This window comes from Zootoca vivipara, chromosome 5 (genome assembly GCF_965207765.1).
Source record: "Zootoca vivipara chromosome 5, rZooViv2.hap1.1, whole genome shotgun sequence".
Classification (NCBI taxonomy): Eukaryota; Metazoa; Chordata; class Lepidosauria; order Squamata; family Lacertidae; genus Zootoca; species Zootoca vivipara.
The window spans coordinates 73043328-73058276 of record NC_142588.1 but is presented as its reverse complement, the minus strand read 5'-3'; the positions used below and the strand labels follow the sequence as shown (position 1 = coordinate 73058276).

Genomic DNA, 14949 nt, shown 5'->3' with positions numbered 1-14949 from the left:
CCAAGTCTCCCACTGAAAAATGTGGGATCAGCAGCGGTGCGGCACCGGAAGTCGCTTCTACGCATGTCTGTACATGCGTAGAAGCAACTTCTGGTGCAGGCACCGCCTGATTTCCGGTGCCCAGATATGGGTAGCGTGGCACTGGAAGTTGCTTCTACGCATGTCCGGACATGCGTAGAAGCAACTTCCGGTGCTGCTCTGCCCAATTTTTGGTGCCCAGGCATGGGCGAAGCAGCACCGGCAGTCGCTTCTATGCATGTCCGGACATGCGTAGAAGCGACTTCCGGTGCTGTGCTACCCATGTCTGGGCACCAGAAATCGGGTGGCACTGGCACCCAAAATGGAGTCTCCCTGGCAGGTAGGAAATCCGGGGGATTTACGGGATTTTTTTCCAATCCGGGCTTTAAACGGCTTTAAAATACGGGAGTTTCCCATGAAAAATGGGAGACTTGGCAGCTATGGGAAGAAACCCTGTGGCTGTAAACTGAATATTTAAGGAGTACATTTGGATACCTAAAGCTCTGTGCAAAAATGAACTTCCCCCATCCTCTTCGTTTTGGGGAAATTCACTATAGCAGAAAACATTTGCGCTTTGTCATGGTCAGAAAGAAAGAGAACAGAGCTAAAAGAGTGTGCCATAATATAGGGTCGCATCCGATGTTGCAGTGCATGAAACAGAACCTCCTCTCCCTCTTCTGTCCCTTCCAGTCTTGGTGCAACCCCAAAATCAGCTCTAGGGGGTTGCAGGTAAGGATGGGCAAATATGCAAATTGCAGGTTTTATTAAAAAAATCAGTTTCTCATTTTCCCAATCATAAAAACATAAAATGGGCCTGCTGGATCAGGCCAATGGCTCACCCAGTACAGCATCCCAGCATCCAGTTCTCACAGTGTCTGGCCATTTCAGTTCTCCTCATATACACACAATTTTGCAAATTTGTTTTTTAAAAGATACAAGTCTCCCTAAAAAAAATCGGCAGCATTTTAGTGCAAATTTCTCCCAATAGGTACATTTTTGGATGTAATTTCCCCACAGATAATGCATTTTTAGATCCCAGTTTCACTAAAATATGCATTTTATACACACTTTACCCTAGTATATGAATTTTATGCACATTACCTGGCTGGAGAAATGCATTGCAAAATTCAGAGAAGTGTGCATTTTGGATAGCTGTGTTTTGGTCCATGTATTGTTTCAGAAGTGCAAATTAGATAAGTTTGCCTATAAATGTGAACTGCATCAAATTTCCTCCAGATCCCCAGCAGTTTGGGGACCTCTAGAACAGAATTTGGGGACTCCATTTGTTTTAGCAGAAGATGCCCATGAACCAAAATATGGATGGGAACTTTAATTGAAACCAGTTTTTAATTTCTTTCAGTAGAGCTGCAACATTTAATCCTGGTATGGCAAACCTTTGGCCTTCCAGATGTTTCTGAACTACAACTCCCATCATCCCTGACCATTGCTAGGGCTGATGGGAGTTGTAGTTCAGGGACATTTGGAGGGCCAAAGGTTACAAATCCCTGATTTACTCAATCAGTAGCTATATTTAATTTTTTTGGCTTGATTAAAAAGCTGCCCCCAATAAACTGCATTTTAATGGTTAATTCCTTTAAAAAGAAGTATTTATAAAAAGATGTACATGACAGACTCATTCTTAAGAGTCTGTGTCAGTCCATCATTTTGAATGGGTGTACCCTGACTGACTAAATCAGATATCCTGGATGTTCAAAATGACATATATTTGAGTCTTACAATATGTAAAATAATTAATATCCTTAGTTGATAACAGAAGTGCAGGGAGGAACTTTTCATTTGAAGCCTCCCCAAGTTTATTTTCACTTTTCTTAACTTTAAATGAAAACACCAGTGCTGCTCACTATATGTAAGGTAAAGGTAAAGGGGCCCCTGACCATCAGATCCAGTCCTGTCCGACTCTGGGGTTGCGGCGCTCATCTCGCTCTATAGGCTGAGGGAGCCGGCATTGTCCACAGACAGCTTCCGGGTCATGTGGCCAGCATGACAAAGCTGCTTCTGGCGAACCAGAGCAGCGCACGGAAACACCGTTTACCTTCCCACCAGAGTGGTCCCTATTTATCTACTTGAACTTTGATGTGCTTTTGAACTGCTAGGTGGGCAGGAGCTGGGACCGAGCAACGGGAGCTCACCCCGTTGCAGGGATTCAAACCGCCAACCTTCTGATCAGCAAGCCCTAGACTCTGTGATTTAACCCACAGCGCCACCTGGGTCCCTGCTCACTATACGTAATAGGAAATAAATATTTTGAAAGTATTTCTACACATTGTTTCTATGTGCACTATTTACCTTCTACGGATAATACCAACAGAACCACTCAACACATGACAACTGATACCACACATAGAACATATCATCATGAAACATACATGGTTCAGTAGCTATTCTCATACAACTAGCCAACAATTAACACATGATGTAACTTATGAGTTGCATTTGTAGAAAATACACCACTGAAGATATTTTGCATTAGGTTCATTTTGCTTAATGCTGAAATTCAAGGTGTGATTGTTCACTGTTGTTCGAATAAATGTAAAGAAATGTATTTTAAACCATCAGGGTCAATACGGTGCTTTAGTGCCAAACAAAGACACAAATGTGGAATTAAAAACGTTTCGATTTTCAAACCTGCGATTTTCATGGCTCGTGGCCTTTATCACAAGATTTGAGTTAGCAAGGAGTATACTTCAGAAGTTTTTAACTACTTTCTCTGTGTGAATTTGCTGATTCAAATGAATCTTTTTCACTGCACTTATTAATTCAATGATGAAAGGCAACAAACGCAAGTAAACAAGGGACGCTCTAGAGACAAGAAAACAAAGTGATCAAGTGATCCCTTATGTGCACAGTGACTCTGGCAGCTGCATAGATGAGCTGATCCATTCACTTTAGTAGAACTCCATGCCTCCACTGAAGCCAATGAGTAAGCCACCAAACAGAGAACATCCATTGTAGTGAATGTGGTTCCTGAAATCGGGATTGCTCTTTTTTGTTGGGTTTCCGAAGAAGGATAGATCAGCGTAGACTAAACAATTGCAATTTTCCACAAGTATCATGGAATTTTTGAGTAACTTACTTCTATATGTTCCATAATAAAGCTAGAAAAGCAGTCATGATTATGCTTTGAAATTTCAATACATTACATGAACAATATCTTTCACAGCTTGTATCACTATAGAGTGATATTCCATGTTAGTCACACTTACAGTAGACCCATTTAAATAAATGGGAGTTGAAGTCACCTAAGATCATTGTTTTTAATGGGTGTACTCTGAATATGATTTAGTTGGCTTCTACCCATAAAATGTATATGATAGACAGTTTTGTAGTAACAGTTTTTACACTAGATACAACAAAATAACACCACAAGATAAAAGAAACTACACATGTTACCATCTTGGTGTCACATTATCGAACATGAAATTTAACTTTGGGTTCATTGAATGATGACAGTTCCTATATACAAAATGTGTAGAGGAAGATATTAAAGTAAATGTAAAACCCACTAGAAACTCATATACACCTTTAGGCGATTACTAATTTCAGTGTCTCCAAGCAATTTTGTGGAATCACTAGCACAATGTTATTATATATATATATATATATATATATATATATATATATATATATATATATATATATATATATTCCTTTAGGCATAGTGTTTCCTGTACCACCAAGTGCTATCCTTTTGTAATTTAGTCTATTCTATGAATATATATTTATGATAAAGAACATTAAATCCAAGATTGGAGAAAATGATGTCCCGAGTCAGATGAAGCTTTATTATACAATAAATAGAAATAAATACCTTTATTTACAACTTCAGCAAGCCATCATTTAAAAAGAATTCTGCCAGCAGAAAAGAAAAGTTTTATTTGGGTTGGATCCAGACCTGGCCTTCCCTGAAGGACTCATTGCATTTTGGAAGGGACAGAAATCCAGCAGAGGAAAGGAATGAGGAGATTTTTTGCCAATCCCTTCTCCCCAGCACCATCTTCCATATTGTTCCGGGGGGGGGGGGTCATTGGCCTTCTAGAATAGCTTTTCAGGTGGCACAGTATCAGCAAAAGCCACCTCCTGCCTTTCTCCAGTGGGAGAGTCTGGATCCAGCCCAGAGTATGTAGGTACCATTGACTGGGGAAAAACCTTTCCTGCATTCTTGGCAAATGAGCCATCCAATAACTCTGACGTGACGAGAACATGAAATTGAGAAGAAAAGTGCTCATGAGCATTTGCCATTGGTAGTGGTAGCTAATGATCTGTGCCACATAGGACTACCCCTCTCATGCATTCACTGTCTTATATAGCAGCCATTCCTGTGGTCGGTCACACTTTCCTTAAGAACTGTGATCACAGAGATGGTTACCACTTCATGACATCTACTGCCCAGTTTGCACCAACCTCCTCTGCCTTCTAGTCCTGTGTACCAACTGCATCAGTAGTGCGAACAAGGGCTGGCAACACCCCCCCCCCCCCAGGTTTCTGTGTTTCCCCCTGAAGCTTGGAAGTACTGCACTCCCTCTGAAATTGAGTGGGCAGGGGACCATTTTGGGTTGAACTGGTTTGCTAGTTTAGGTGGGGGCAAGAGCATTTTCATTAGCCGTGGGATGGCTCTCTCTCTCTCTCTTTTAAAGCCATAAAACTCTGCAATACTGCTGCCTGTGTTGGAGGTAACCATGGTGGGCTTTCTCTCTTCTCCCCCCCTCCATATTCCCTCTAGTCCTTAAATTACAGCAGCAACAGTGGCAGGGAAGTATTGTGGTAGCCACAGCAAGAGCTCCATCCACTGCTACTTAAAAGCAATAGGGTGTGCATGGTTTTGAGGAGAGGACGGCAATGGAATCCCACCACTGTTGCCATAATCACACTTGGCTCTTAAAAAAAGAGCGCTGCTGCCAGTGGTAATGGTAAATGGCTCAGCCTCCACTATTTAGCAAGGAGGGAATTGTTCTCCCCGGGACCCTACATGCAGATTGTGCTGGTGAGCTGGGGACGGCCAGTTCATTGCCAATGAAGTGTGAACTGGCGTTGTGTTCCACTGCAATCAGTTGCTGCCCATCCTGACTGCTAAATTCAACCTCCATATTCTACCAAAGACTAAAGTACCGTAAGCTTTCCCAACCTGGTGTCCTACAGATGTTGTAGACCACAAGTTCCACCATCCCTGACTATAGGTTTTGCTGGTCAGGGCTGATGGAAGTTCTAGGTTAGAACTGGAGGGATAGGGAAAGCTGTTCTGAAGGCTCAGCAGCAAGGTAAGGCTATCTCGATCTATCTGTGATCTTCCCAACAGCTGTTTGGTTGCCCAATGATGGAGACAGGTGGTCCAGCTGGAAGAATCCTAATCTGTTGTGACATAGACAGACAGCAAAGTTGCCTGTGATCCAGAGCATATATACCCTTTTTTTAAAAAAGTAAGACTGATAATGGGGCATATGCATTATTTTCTTTGGATTGCACACAATATCTCTGTTTTACATATTTTAAACAATACAAATTACATGCGCACATATACAGCAGTAAAGAGCATTGAAGACTTGTAACAGCTGCTGATAGGATGCAAAGTAGATGTGTATAGTTTGCAATCAGTAAAATAAATCCATCTGATTTCAGTAGACATTGAACCGAGCAAACCACATTTCTTTCTTTCCATGAATACCACATCAGTTGCATGGGGAAAAAATCCTGAAGTCATAGTGCAATCTGCTATGCTGCTGTTTAAGGATGCATCAAGCCCAGGCATATCTCCTAACTTCCTTGCAGTGCCCATGTTGTATGTTTCATGAGCATAATGACACATTTTAGGCAGTTGGCTGTGCCATAACACAACAAATTTATACGAGTCTAAAAAGTCTACGGAAGATTCAGGGGGGATATCCCCCCACCTTCCGTTGTTGTTGTTGTTGTTGTTGTTGTTGTTGTTGTTGTTCTTTGGTGTTGTTAAAATAGATCAGCATGTGCGAAAACCAGAGAAAGGAAATAGTGATGGTGAAATCTCAATCAGCCAAAGCTGTAGATCAAGGCCAAATCAGAGTTTAAAAAATTATGTATATCTGCAGCAATGGAGAAGGGGCGTGCCAATGACACCAGCAAAACTTTGGTTTAATTGCAGCGAGGATAATACCAGTTTGGAGGTGGACCAACAATTGCAAAAAATAAAAAATAAATTAAGAATGCACCTAAGTACAAATTAAGCGTAGGATCCACTACAGGGGAATGTGCATGCTACTTATAGGATATATTCTGACCAATCAACTGAAATCTAGACAGTGCAGGCATGCCCAAACTGTTCCTATTGCCTGAGTTTATGAGGACCCAAATTCACATGTGAATAAACTGTTTATGCATATTCACTGATTTGTCGTCAGTTTAAATCAGCAGCACATCCTGGTTGACACACTTGACAATTTAACAAAAAATAAAATAAAAAATCAACCAGGAATTGCCCAGGGAGGAGATCCTGTTCCTGAAACAATGGAGCAGGTTTACACATATAAATTTCCTTAATGGATCAGTCCCACAGATACAAAAGGATGCCACATGGTGTAAAACGTCACCACTCAGGATGATGTGCAAGATGGTCCACATTGGATTGGGTAAATTTGGGGAACTTTGACACCAATCACAAATCACTTCCCCACCCAGTTCTTCTACACATATGGCCTCTACTCTCAAAACTCTTTAGGGCACATATTACTGGAAGGAACATTTGTCTTATATAAACAACAAATAGACATAGTTCCACAGAAGTCAAGTGTTGAACATATATCTACAGAATGAAGCACTTTTCAATGAAATGCGTTGCATTTAGTCGAATGGGTAACAAGCGTAAACTGAAAACTGAAACATTTTACACACACGTGGTTTCATTCTACTTCAGATGTACACTCCTGCCTTATTTGAAAATTACCTCCAAATGTATGCTCACCCAAGTTTCCTACTGACACTAAAATGGACTTTATGGTGTATATATATATGTTAATGTAGCATAGGTAGATTTTGATTACAATCAAGTAGTACATATGACATAAAAATTCACATTCTTGAAAAACCTCGTGACTTTTAATTTGCTTTCATCAGTCTGAAAACAGGCCTTTCTGATGTCTCCTGTGTAATAGGCCCCAAAAGGCAATGTCAGAGTTGCTTATGCATGTGCAAAGCAAATCTCAGAGCCTTGACAGAACGAATTGGACCACACTTCCTAGCACATTTCAAGAGCTCTTCCACATACTATTGTCCCCCAAGCTTTAGAAAGACAGGCTGATGGTGAACACCTCAGCTTACTTACTTTCATTAACATTTGCTGTAAACAACCAACAATCCTCTTCACAAGACGAAACGAGAGGCCACTGCTCAGTTTTAATAGGACAACGTGTCTCAGATGGTTAAACACTTAAAGCTGTGGTGGGTGGGACTCTGGGTGAACATCACTGTGCTGGCCAACTAGGTTGTGGAAAACGTGCGCCGCCAAGTCGTCACTCAGTGTCCAAGAACCCATTTTTGGGGGCTGTTAGGATTAAGTTCTCCGAAGGTCGATAGGAAAGAGAGGACATCTTTGTCGTGAAACTAGCGTGTCTGACATTGTGGGGGCTGTATTTCAGAAGCTGGAGGAAATATTTCCTGAAGTTCTTTCCAAAAAAGCCATAAAAGAGGGGATTCAGGCAGTTGTTAAAATACGCTAAGCAGATCGTGAAAGGCATTGCTGTATCCACAATGTCGATGATATTACAATCGGTGATCACACTGAGTTGAATCAGCACATCCAGAAAAGTGAATATTTGATGAGGAACCCAAGAAAAAAAGAAGAAAAGGACAATTGCAACAATCATCTTGAAAATATCATCGTTTCTGGTCTTGTTTTTCTGAATCTGGTATGCTTTCTTCAGGGCTTTCCAGATTAATATATAGCTTGTTAAAATGATCACGAAGGGGATCAAGAACCCTAGCATGTTCTTCGATAAGCCCAATCCAACTTTGAGTGTTGTGCCGTTGGTTGTGTTGGAGGGGGTCTGATACCGAAAAGCACATACCGTTATATTTTCATTTTCAATTAAGTATACGGTACGGTGGATAATCACAGGCAAGCTGGCAAGTGCCGCCATCAGCCAGATGACAATGCAAGTTACCCGGGCAACGAGCATCGTGCGCTGAAGACGGGACTTCATTGGGTGCACAATTGCCAAGTAACGGTCAATGCTGAGGCACGTCAGGAGAAACACGCTGGCATACAGGTTGAAGGTTGCTGCAGCCGAAGCTAACTTGCACAAGCCACTGCCAAAAGGCCAGCGGTATTGCATGGCGGCGTTGGCCGCCCACAATGGCAAAGTCACGAGGAAACACAAATCAGCCAGCGCTAAGTTGAACAGAAAGACACTTGCCACAGTTTTCAGCTTCATGAAGAAGTAAATAACAATCACCACCAAACTGTTTCCGAATATACCTATGATGAAGATGATGGTGTAAACAGTTGGAACAACAATTAGCATGTAGTTGTGCCTTCCCAGTGAGGGGCATTCCACGTGAATTCTTTTCACAGTCTCTTCTGTAGACATATTTAGGAGCATCTTTATAAGTTCAGGTAGAGGCTCTTTGGAAAACTAATTCCAGGCTCATCTGGGGAAGAAAAATGAGAACATTATCACTACTGTTTTGCCTTTATATTTAAATATTGTTTTGGGGGAAGGACTTGCTCAACAGTTTCTTAACTGCAATTATGGTAGATGTTTAATACTCTAACTACATTTTCATGAATTCCATATTCCGGAGAAGCCTGCATTATGGTCCAAATATTTAACCTAGTACTTTGATTTCAATTGGCATAAGTTATGTCACTTGGGTAGGGACCAGTGCTCACTGGAATAGCACATGGTTCTAGGTTCAATCCCTGACAACAGTTGTCTTTTTTAAAAAAAGAATAAGAGCAGATTCACACTATACATTTAAAGCACTATCACACCATTGGCTATGACTGTTTAAAGGCTTCTCCCAAAGAATTCTGGGAGCTGTAGTTTGTCAAGTGTGCTGAGAGTTGTTAGGGGACTCTTATCTCCCACCTGCGGAGTTACAATTCTCAGAGTTTCCTGGGAAAAGAGATTGATTGTTAAACTGAGAATGGTAGCTCTGCAGATGGGAGATAGGGGTCCCCTAACAACTCTCAGCAAATGGCTCCATAGCTTTGCAACTTGTGGAAGAAGAGAACTCCTGTAAGTTGGAATCACTAAAATGACATTTAGGGGGCAAGTTTATTCTTCTCCTCCATTGGTCCCCCACCCAGTCTTCATTTCCATAAAACACACACATAGAGAGACTAAATAGTAATGGTGGGTTACCCATCAATGTTATTGTATTCCACTCTGTCACAGATCCACACCACAACAATAGTGGGAAAGGGTGTTTGCTACTTGTTACATTCGTGAAGCACTTCTCAGTATTGCACTGCATGTCTGCCTCCTGCCCTTAGGTTGGTACATCAAACTGGAATCCAGGCATTAAGAGCTATGCTTTAGATCGAGGATGGGAGACCTGTGACCTTCCATATGTTGTTGAGCTATAATTCTCATCATCCTTGATCAGTAGCCATGCTGGCTGGGGCTGGTGGAAGTTGGAGTCCACCAACATCTGTAGGGCCACAGGTTCCCAATCCTTGTTTAGAACAATTTTATATCAATTGTAATGACTTCTTGAATTTAGGTATATTAATGTTTTCTTGCATTCTACAAGAACAAGGGACTGACCCAATGCTTCCCCCCCCTGGGGGTACGTAGGGATACGCATACTTCTAAACATTTTGTGAATCTAAGTTTGGCCTCATTGAGGGGCAGTATTTCAATATGAGTAGGAAAATGAAAAAAAAAAGAGGACTGGACAGACGTAAGCAACCTGAACATTACATCATGAAAGATGAATGAAATGTTGTTCTTTCCACTGCATTATCTTATCAATGTAAATGCCCAATATAGCACAACTGCTAGATCCCAGACATCTTGGTGTTCTGTTTAGCTCATATTATGGATCAAAAGTCAGCATCTGAGTAACATTCATAGGCTATGTTTTGGCTGCTCATTGGAGACCAAGACAAACAACACAATTAAATATGTTTTTAGTGAATCACTTAAGAGGTCGTCTTGGATCATGGAAGTTTAATAGCTGTTAATGAAAACAAAACCTCTTGGCATTCAGAAACTTGTCTATCTGAACTTACATAGATCTCTTGCCAAAAGTTAATTTGTGTCTGATTAGCAAGCATATTGGCTTTATTCTTAAACTCACTTTGGGTATGCTAAGCCACTATGATTAAAATAAATATGAGCCAAAATCAATGAACCAAACATGTTTTCTTGCTGATTGTAATGGAATAACAGTATGAAGAAATTGTATATTTGGAGTGTGTTGCCTGTAACAGAAAAGTAGTTAGTTGTTCCATTGGCAGAAGCAGCAGCCATGTATTGTGAACTCACATAAGAACTGTTCACATGACATCATACACCCTATAATCACATTCCTGGTTGGTGCAGGTTCAGAAGGGTCTTTTGAATAGTTAATAGGTACAAACTGAGTTTTACAGGATCCCAGAATGTGTGGACCGATCCTCTAGACCAGTGATGGCCAACTTGGCCCTCCAGCTGTTTTGGGACTACAACTTCTGTCTTGGGCCCAGTCTTGTTCAACATCTTTATCAATGACTTGGATGATGGGCTTGAGGGCATCCTGAGCAAGTTTGCAGATGACACCAAATTGGGAGGGGTGGCTAACACCCCAGAGGACAGGATCACACTTCAGAATGACCTTAACAGATTAGACAACTGGGCCAAAGCAAACAAGATGAATTTTAACAAGGAGAAATGTAAAGTACTACACTTGGGCAAAAAAAAATGAAAGGCACAAATACAGGATGGGAGACACCTGGCTTGAGAGCAGTACATGTGAAAAGGATCTAGGAGTCTTGGTAGACCACAAACTTGACATGAGTCAGCAGTGTGATGCAGCAGCTAAAAAAGCCAATGCAATTCTGGGCTGCATCAATAGGAGTATAGCATCTAGATCAAGGGAAGTAATAGTACCACTGTATTCTGCTCTGGTCAGACCTCACCTGGAGTACTGTGTCCAGTTCTGGGCACCACAGTTCAAGAAGGATACTGATAAGCTGTAACGTGTCCAGAAGAGGGCAACCAAAATGGTCAAAGGCCTGGAAACGATGCCTTATGAGGAACGGCTTAGGGAGCTGGGTATGTTTAGCCTGGAGAAGAGAAGGTTAAGGGGTGATATGATAGCCATGTTCAAATATATAAAAGGATGTCATATAGAGGAGGGAGAAAGGTTGTTTTCTGCTGCTCCAGAGAAGCGGACACGGAGCAACGGATTCAAACTACAAGAAAGAAAATTCCACCTAAACATTAGGAAGAACTTCCTGACAGTAAGAGCTGTTCGGCAGTGGAATTTGCTGCCAAGGAGTGTGGTGGAGTCTCCTTCTTTGGAGGTCTTTAAGCAGAGGTTTGACAGCCATCTGTCAGGAATGCTTTGATGGTGTTTCCTGCTTGGCAGGGGGTTGGACTGGATGGCCCTTGTGGTCTCTTCCAACTCTATGATTCTAACTCCCATCATCCCTAGCTAACAGGACCAGTGGTCAGGGATGATGGGAATTGTAGTTCCAAAACAGCTGGAGGGCCAAGTTTGGCCATCATTGCTCTAGACAATTCATACATGTGTAGGGTTTGTTCACAAAGTCTGTTGAATGCATGCACTTCAGGGTGGGGTTAGTGGATACCAACCTGCCTTACCTACATTCATTCATGTGCATGCCATGTCATGTGAATAGGACTTTAGTAAGAGATACATAAAGAGAGTATAATACTCAGCAAGTGAAGTAATAGACACTACTATCTAAAGAGAGAGCCCCCTCTTAAGACCATTAAATCCAGAATTTAAACATTTAGGGGTGTGCTCAACTAACTTTTCAATGGGTAGGCCCATTGAAATTGGGAAAAGAGTACAACAAGGCTGTATATTGTCTCCCTGCTTATTTAACTTATATGCAGAATTCATCATGCGAAAGGCTCGACTGGATGAATCCCAAAACGGAATTAAGATTGCCGGAGAAATATCAACAACCTCAGATATGCTGATGACACAACCTTGATGGCAGAAAGTGAGGAAGAATTAAAGAACCTTTTAATGAGGGTGAAGAGGAGAGTGCAAAATATGGTCTGAAGCTCAACATCAAAAAAACTAAGATCATGGCCACTGGTCCCATCACCTCCTGGCAAATAGAAGGGGAAGAAATGGAGGCAGTGAGTGATTTTACTTTCTTGGGCTCCATGATCACTGCAGATGGTGACAGCAGTCACAAAATTAAAAGACGCCTGCTTCTTGGGAGAAAAGCAATGACAAACCTAGACAGCATCTTAAAACACAGCGACATCACCTTGCCAAGAAAGGTCCGTATAGTTAAAGCTATGGTTTCCCCAGTAGTGATGTATGGAAGTGAGAGCTGGACCATAAAGAAGGCTGATCGCCGAAGAATTGATGCTTTTGAATTATGGTGCTGGATGAGACTCTTGAGAGCCCCATGGACCGCAAGAAGATGAAACCTATCCATTCTGAAGGAAATCAACCCTGAGTGCTCACTGGAAGGACAGATCCAATACTTTGGCCACCTCATGAGAAGAGAAGACTCCCTGGAAAAGACCCTGATGTTGGGAAAGATTGAGGGCACAAGGAGAAGGGGACGACAGAGGATGAGATGGCTGGACAGTGTTCTCGAAGCTACCAACATGAGTTTGACCAAACTGCGGGAGGCAGTGGAAGACAGGAGTGCCTGGCGTGCTTTGGTCCATGGGGTCATGAAGAGTCGGACACGACTAAACAACAATAATGCAAATTGTGGGTTATGCAAGTAAAACTGTGAATAATATTTTTATGGGTCTGGACAATGTTTTCTTCCGAAATAAGTCAGTTCTCATGCTTCCAGTTGCTTCAACCTGCACAGTATTAATATCTGCAAAAAGATCTGGGATGATCTGGAACAAGGTAAAAAAAGGTAAAGTACCACTAGACAGTTAAGTCCAGTCAAAGGCAACTATGGGGGACGACAGAGGATGAGATGGCTGGACAGTGTTCTCGAAGCTACCAACATGAGTCTGACCAAACTGCGGGAGGCAGTGGAAGACAGGAGTGCCTGGCGTGCTCTGGTCCATGGGGTCACGAAGAGTCGGACATGACTAAACGACTATAAAACAACAATTGAAATTAATGGTCATGACTAATGTAGGGCCATTAATTTTTATGGATTTAGTTAGTTGATAAGTTAGTTGAACACCACCCTTAGAATTGCCTAACTGGAGCACTGGTTGAAGCTACGGTATATTTATTCTTCGGCCATGGCTACTTGTTGTTTAATTGACAAAATGTGGGGGTGCAGTCTTGCAAAAGAGCATGTTTACTCTGAATATCTGCAATGACTCCTGGATATAATTCCATTATAGCAAAAGTGTTGTTTCACAGAGGGCGAGTGCCACAAAATGCACTCATATTAGCTAAATATCATTCAGTTTCTTAGGAATTGCACTAACACTGAATACCTAATTATGTGTAACTGAATATCAAACTTTTGTCAAGGACTACAATTTAATTTCCCCTATTCATGGGAAATTTGATTGTAAATTATAGTTTAGGCACCTCTCGGAAAGAATCTTTGTTATTTCTTTGAAGTTTAAAAAGTTAAGGCAGATATTTTAAACAGAGGTTTCTCAAGATAATATTTCCTGCTTTGAAGAAAGAAAGCAATATACTGACCACAGAAGGTCCCATTTTAGGGTTTTTAAACATGTGCAACATTTGACACATCCCAGTGCCAAAACTACTAGCCTCATTATTAATCAGTATTGCCTTTCAGTTTGCCACAAAAAAGAATAAAAAGAATTGCCTTTCGGGGAATCATAAGGCTGCCATCACATCATGCTTTTAAAGCTCTATGATGCCACTTTAAGGAGCCATGGCTTGCCCTCTCCAAAGAATTCTGTGTGCTGTGGTTTGCTAAGGCTGCAGAGAGTTGTTATGAGACCCCTGTTCCACACCCAGAGCTATACTTTTCAGAGTAATTTAAAAATCAATCCCTCTTCAAGGGGTACTCTGGAAACTGTAGCCATAAAGGGGGGGATATAGGCTTACTTTCAGTGGCACTACTTGGGAATTAAGGTTCCGTTGAGTCACCACCTCTTTCAGCCAGCAGGCACAAATGGAATTTTGGGTGCATCGTAGAACACAATCTAAATCAGGGGTGATTCTGGACTCTAACTCCCATCAGCCCCTTCCCAGAATATCTGATGGTTGTGGCTGCACTCCAGCAACATCGGGGTCACAGGTTCCCCAGCCCTGTTCCAGACGATGCAGTGAATGAATTATCGCATTGGCCTGAATATAAGCCGCAGCCGTAAATAAGCTGCACCTTTAAAATTCAAGGGGGGGAGAGAGGAAAGAATGACAATACCCTAATAATAATAATAATAATAATAATAATAATAATAATAATTTATTTGTACCCTGCCCATCTAGCTGGGTTTCCCCAGCCACTCTGGGCGGCTTCCAACAAAATTTTAAAATACATTAAGCCACTCCCTTAAAATTCCGCAGGCACTCACACCCATAAATGACAAATGTAGAAGAAAATCCTACGGGTACTAGAGAGGACCTGCAAGTGGGTTAAACATCTGTTTGTGGCACCATAAATGCAAATCAATACAGCACTGTCAATACCATACCATATGTCGCAGCAGTGATATTGTAAAAGCCAATTTTTGTAAGGTTGCAAATTTAAGCCACACTTTAACTTTTCACGGTCAGAATTTGGGGTGTGTGTGTCTTATATTTGGGCCAATATGGTATTCTAATCTGCTGAATAAAACTGCCTTAGTT

General features: G+C 41.6%; 1 protein-coding gene across 3 annotated transcripts in view; it reads right to left on the bottom strand.

Moving 5' to 3' along the window:
• Positions 1 to 3802: 3802 nt before the first annotated feature.
• AGTR1 (angiotensin II receptor type 1) overlaps positions 3803 to 14949 on the bottom strand; it is a 46033-nt gene continuing 34886 nt past the window's right edge. For all 3 annotated transcript variants that reach the window (XM_035133089.3, XM_088669104.1, XM_035133090.3), the window contains one exon: positions 3803 to 8652. In XM_035133089.3, coding sequence (XP_034988980.1) covers positions 7515 to 8603 — 1089 coding nt within the window. In that variant the 5' untranslated portion in view covers positions 8604 to 8652 and the 3' untranslated portion in view covers positions 3803 to 7514. The remainder of the gene's footprint in view (positions 8653 to 14949) is intronic.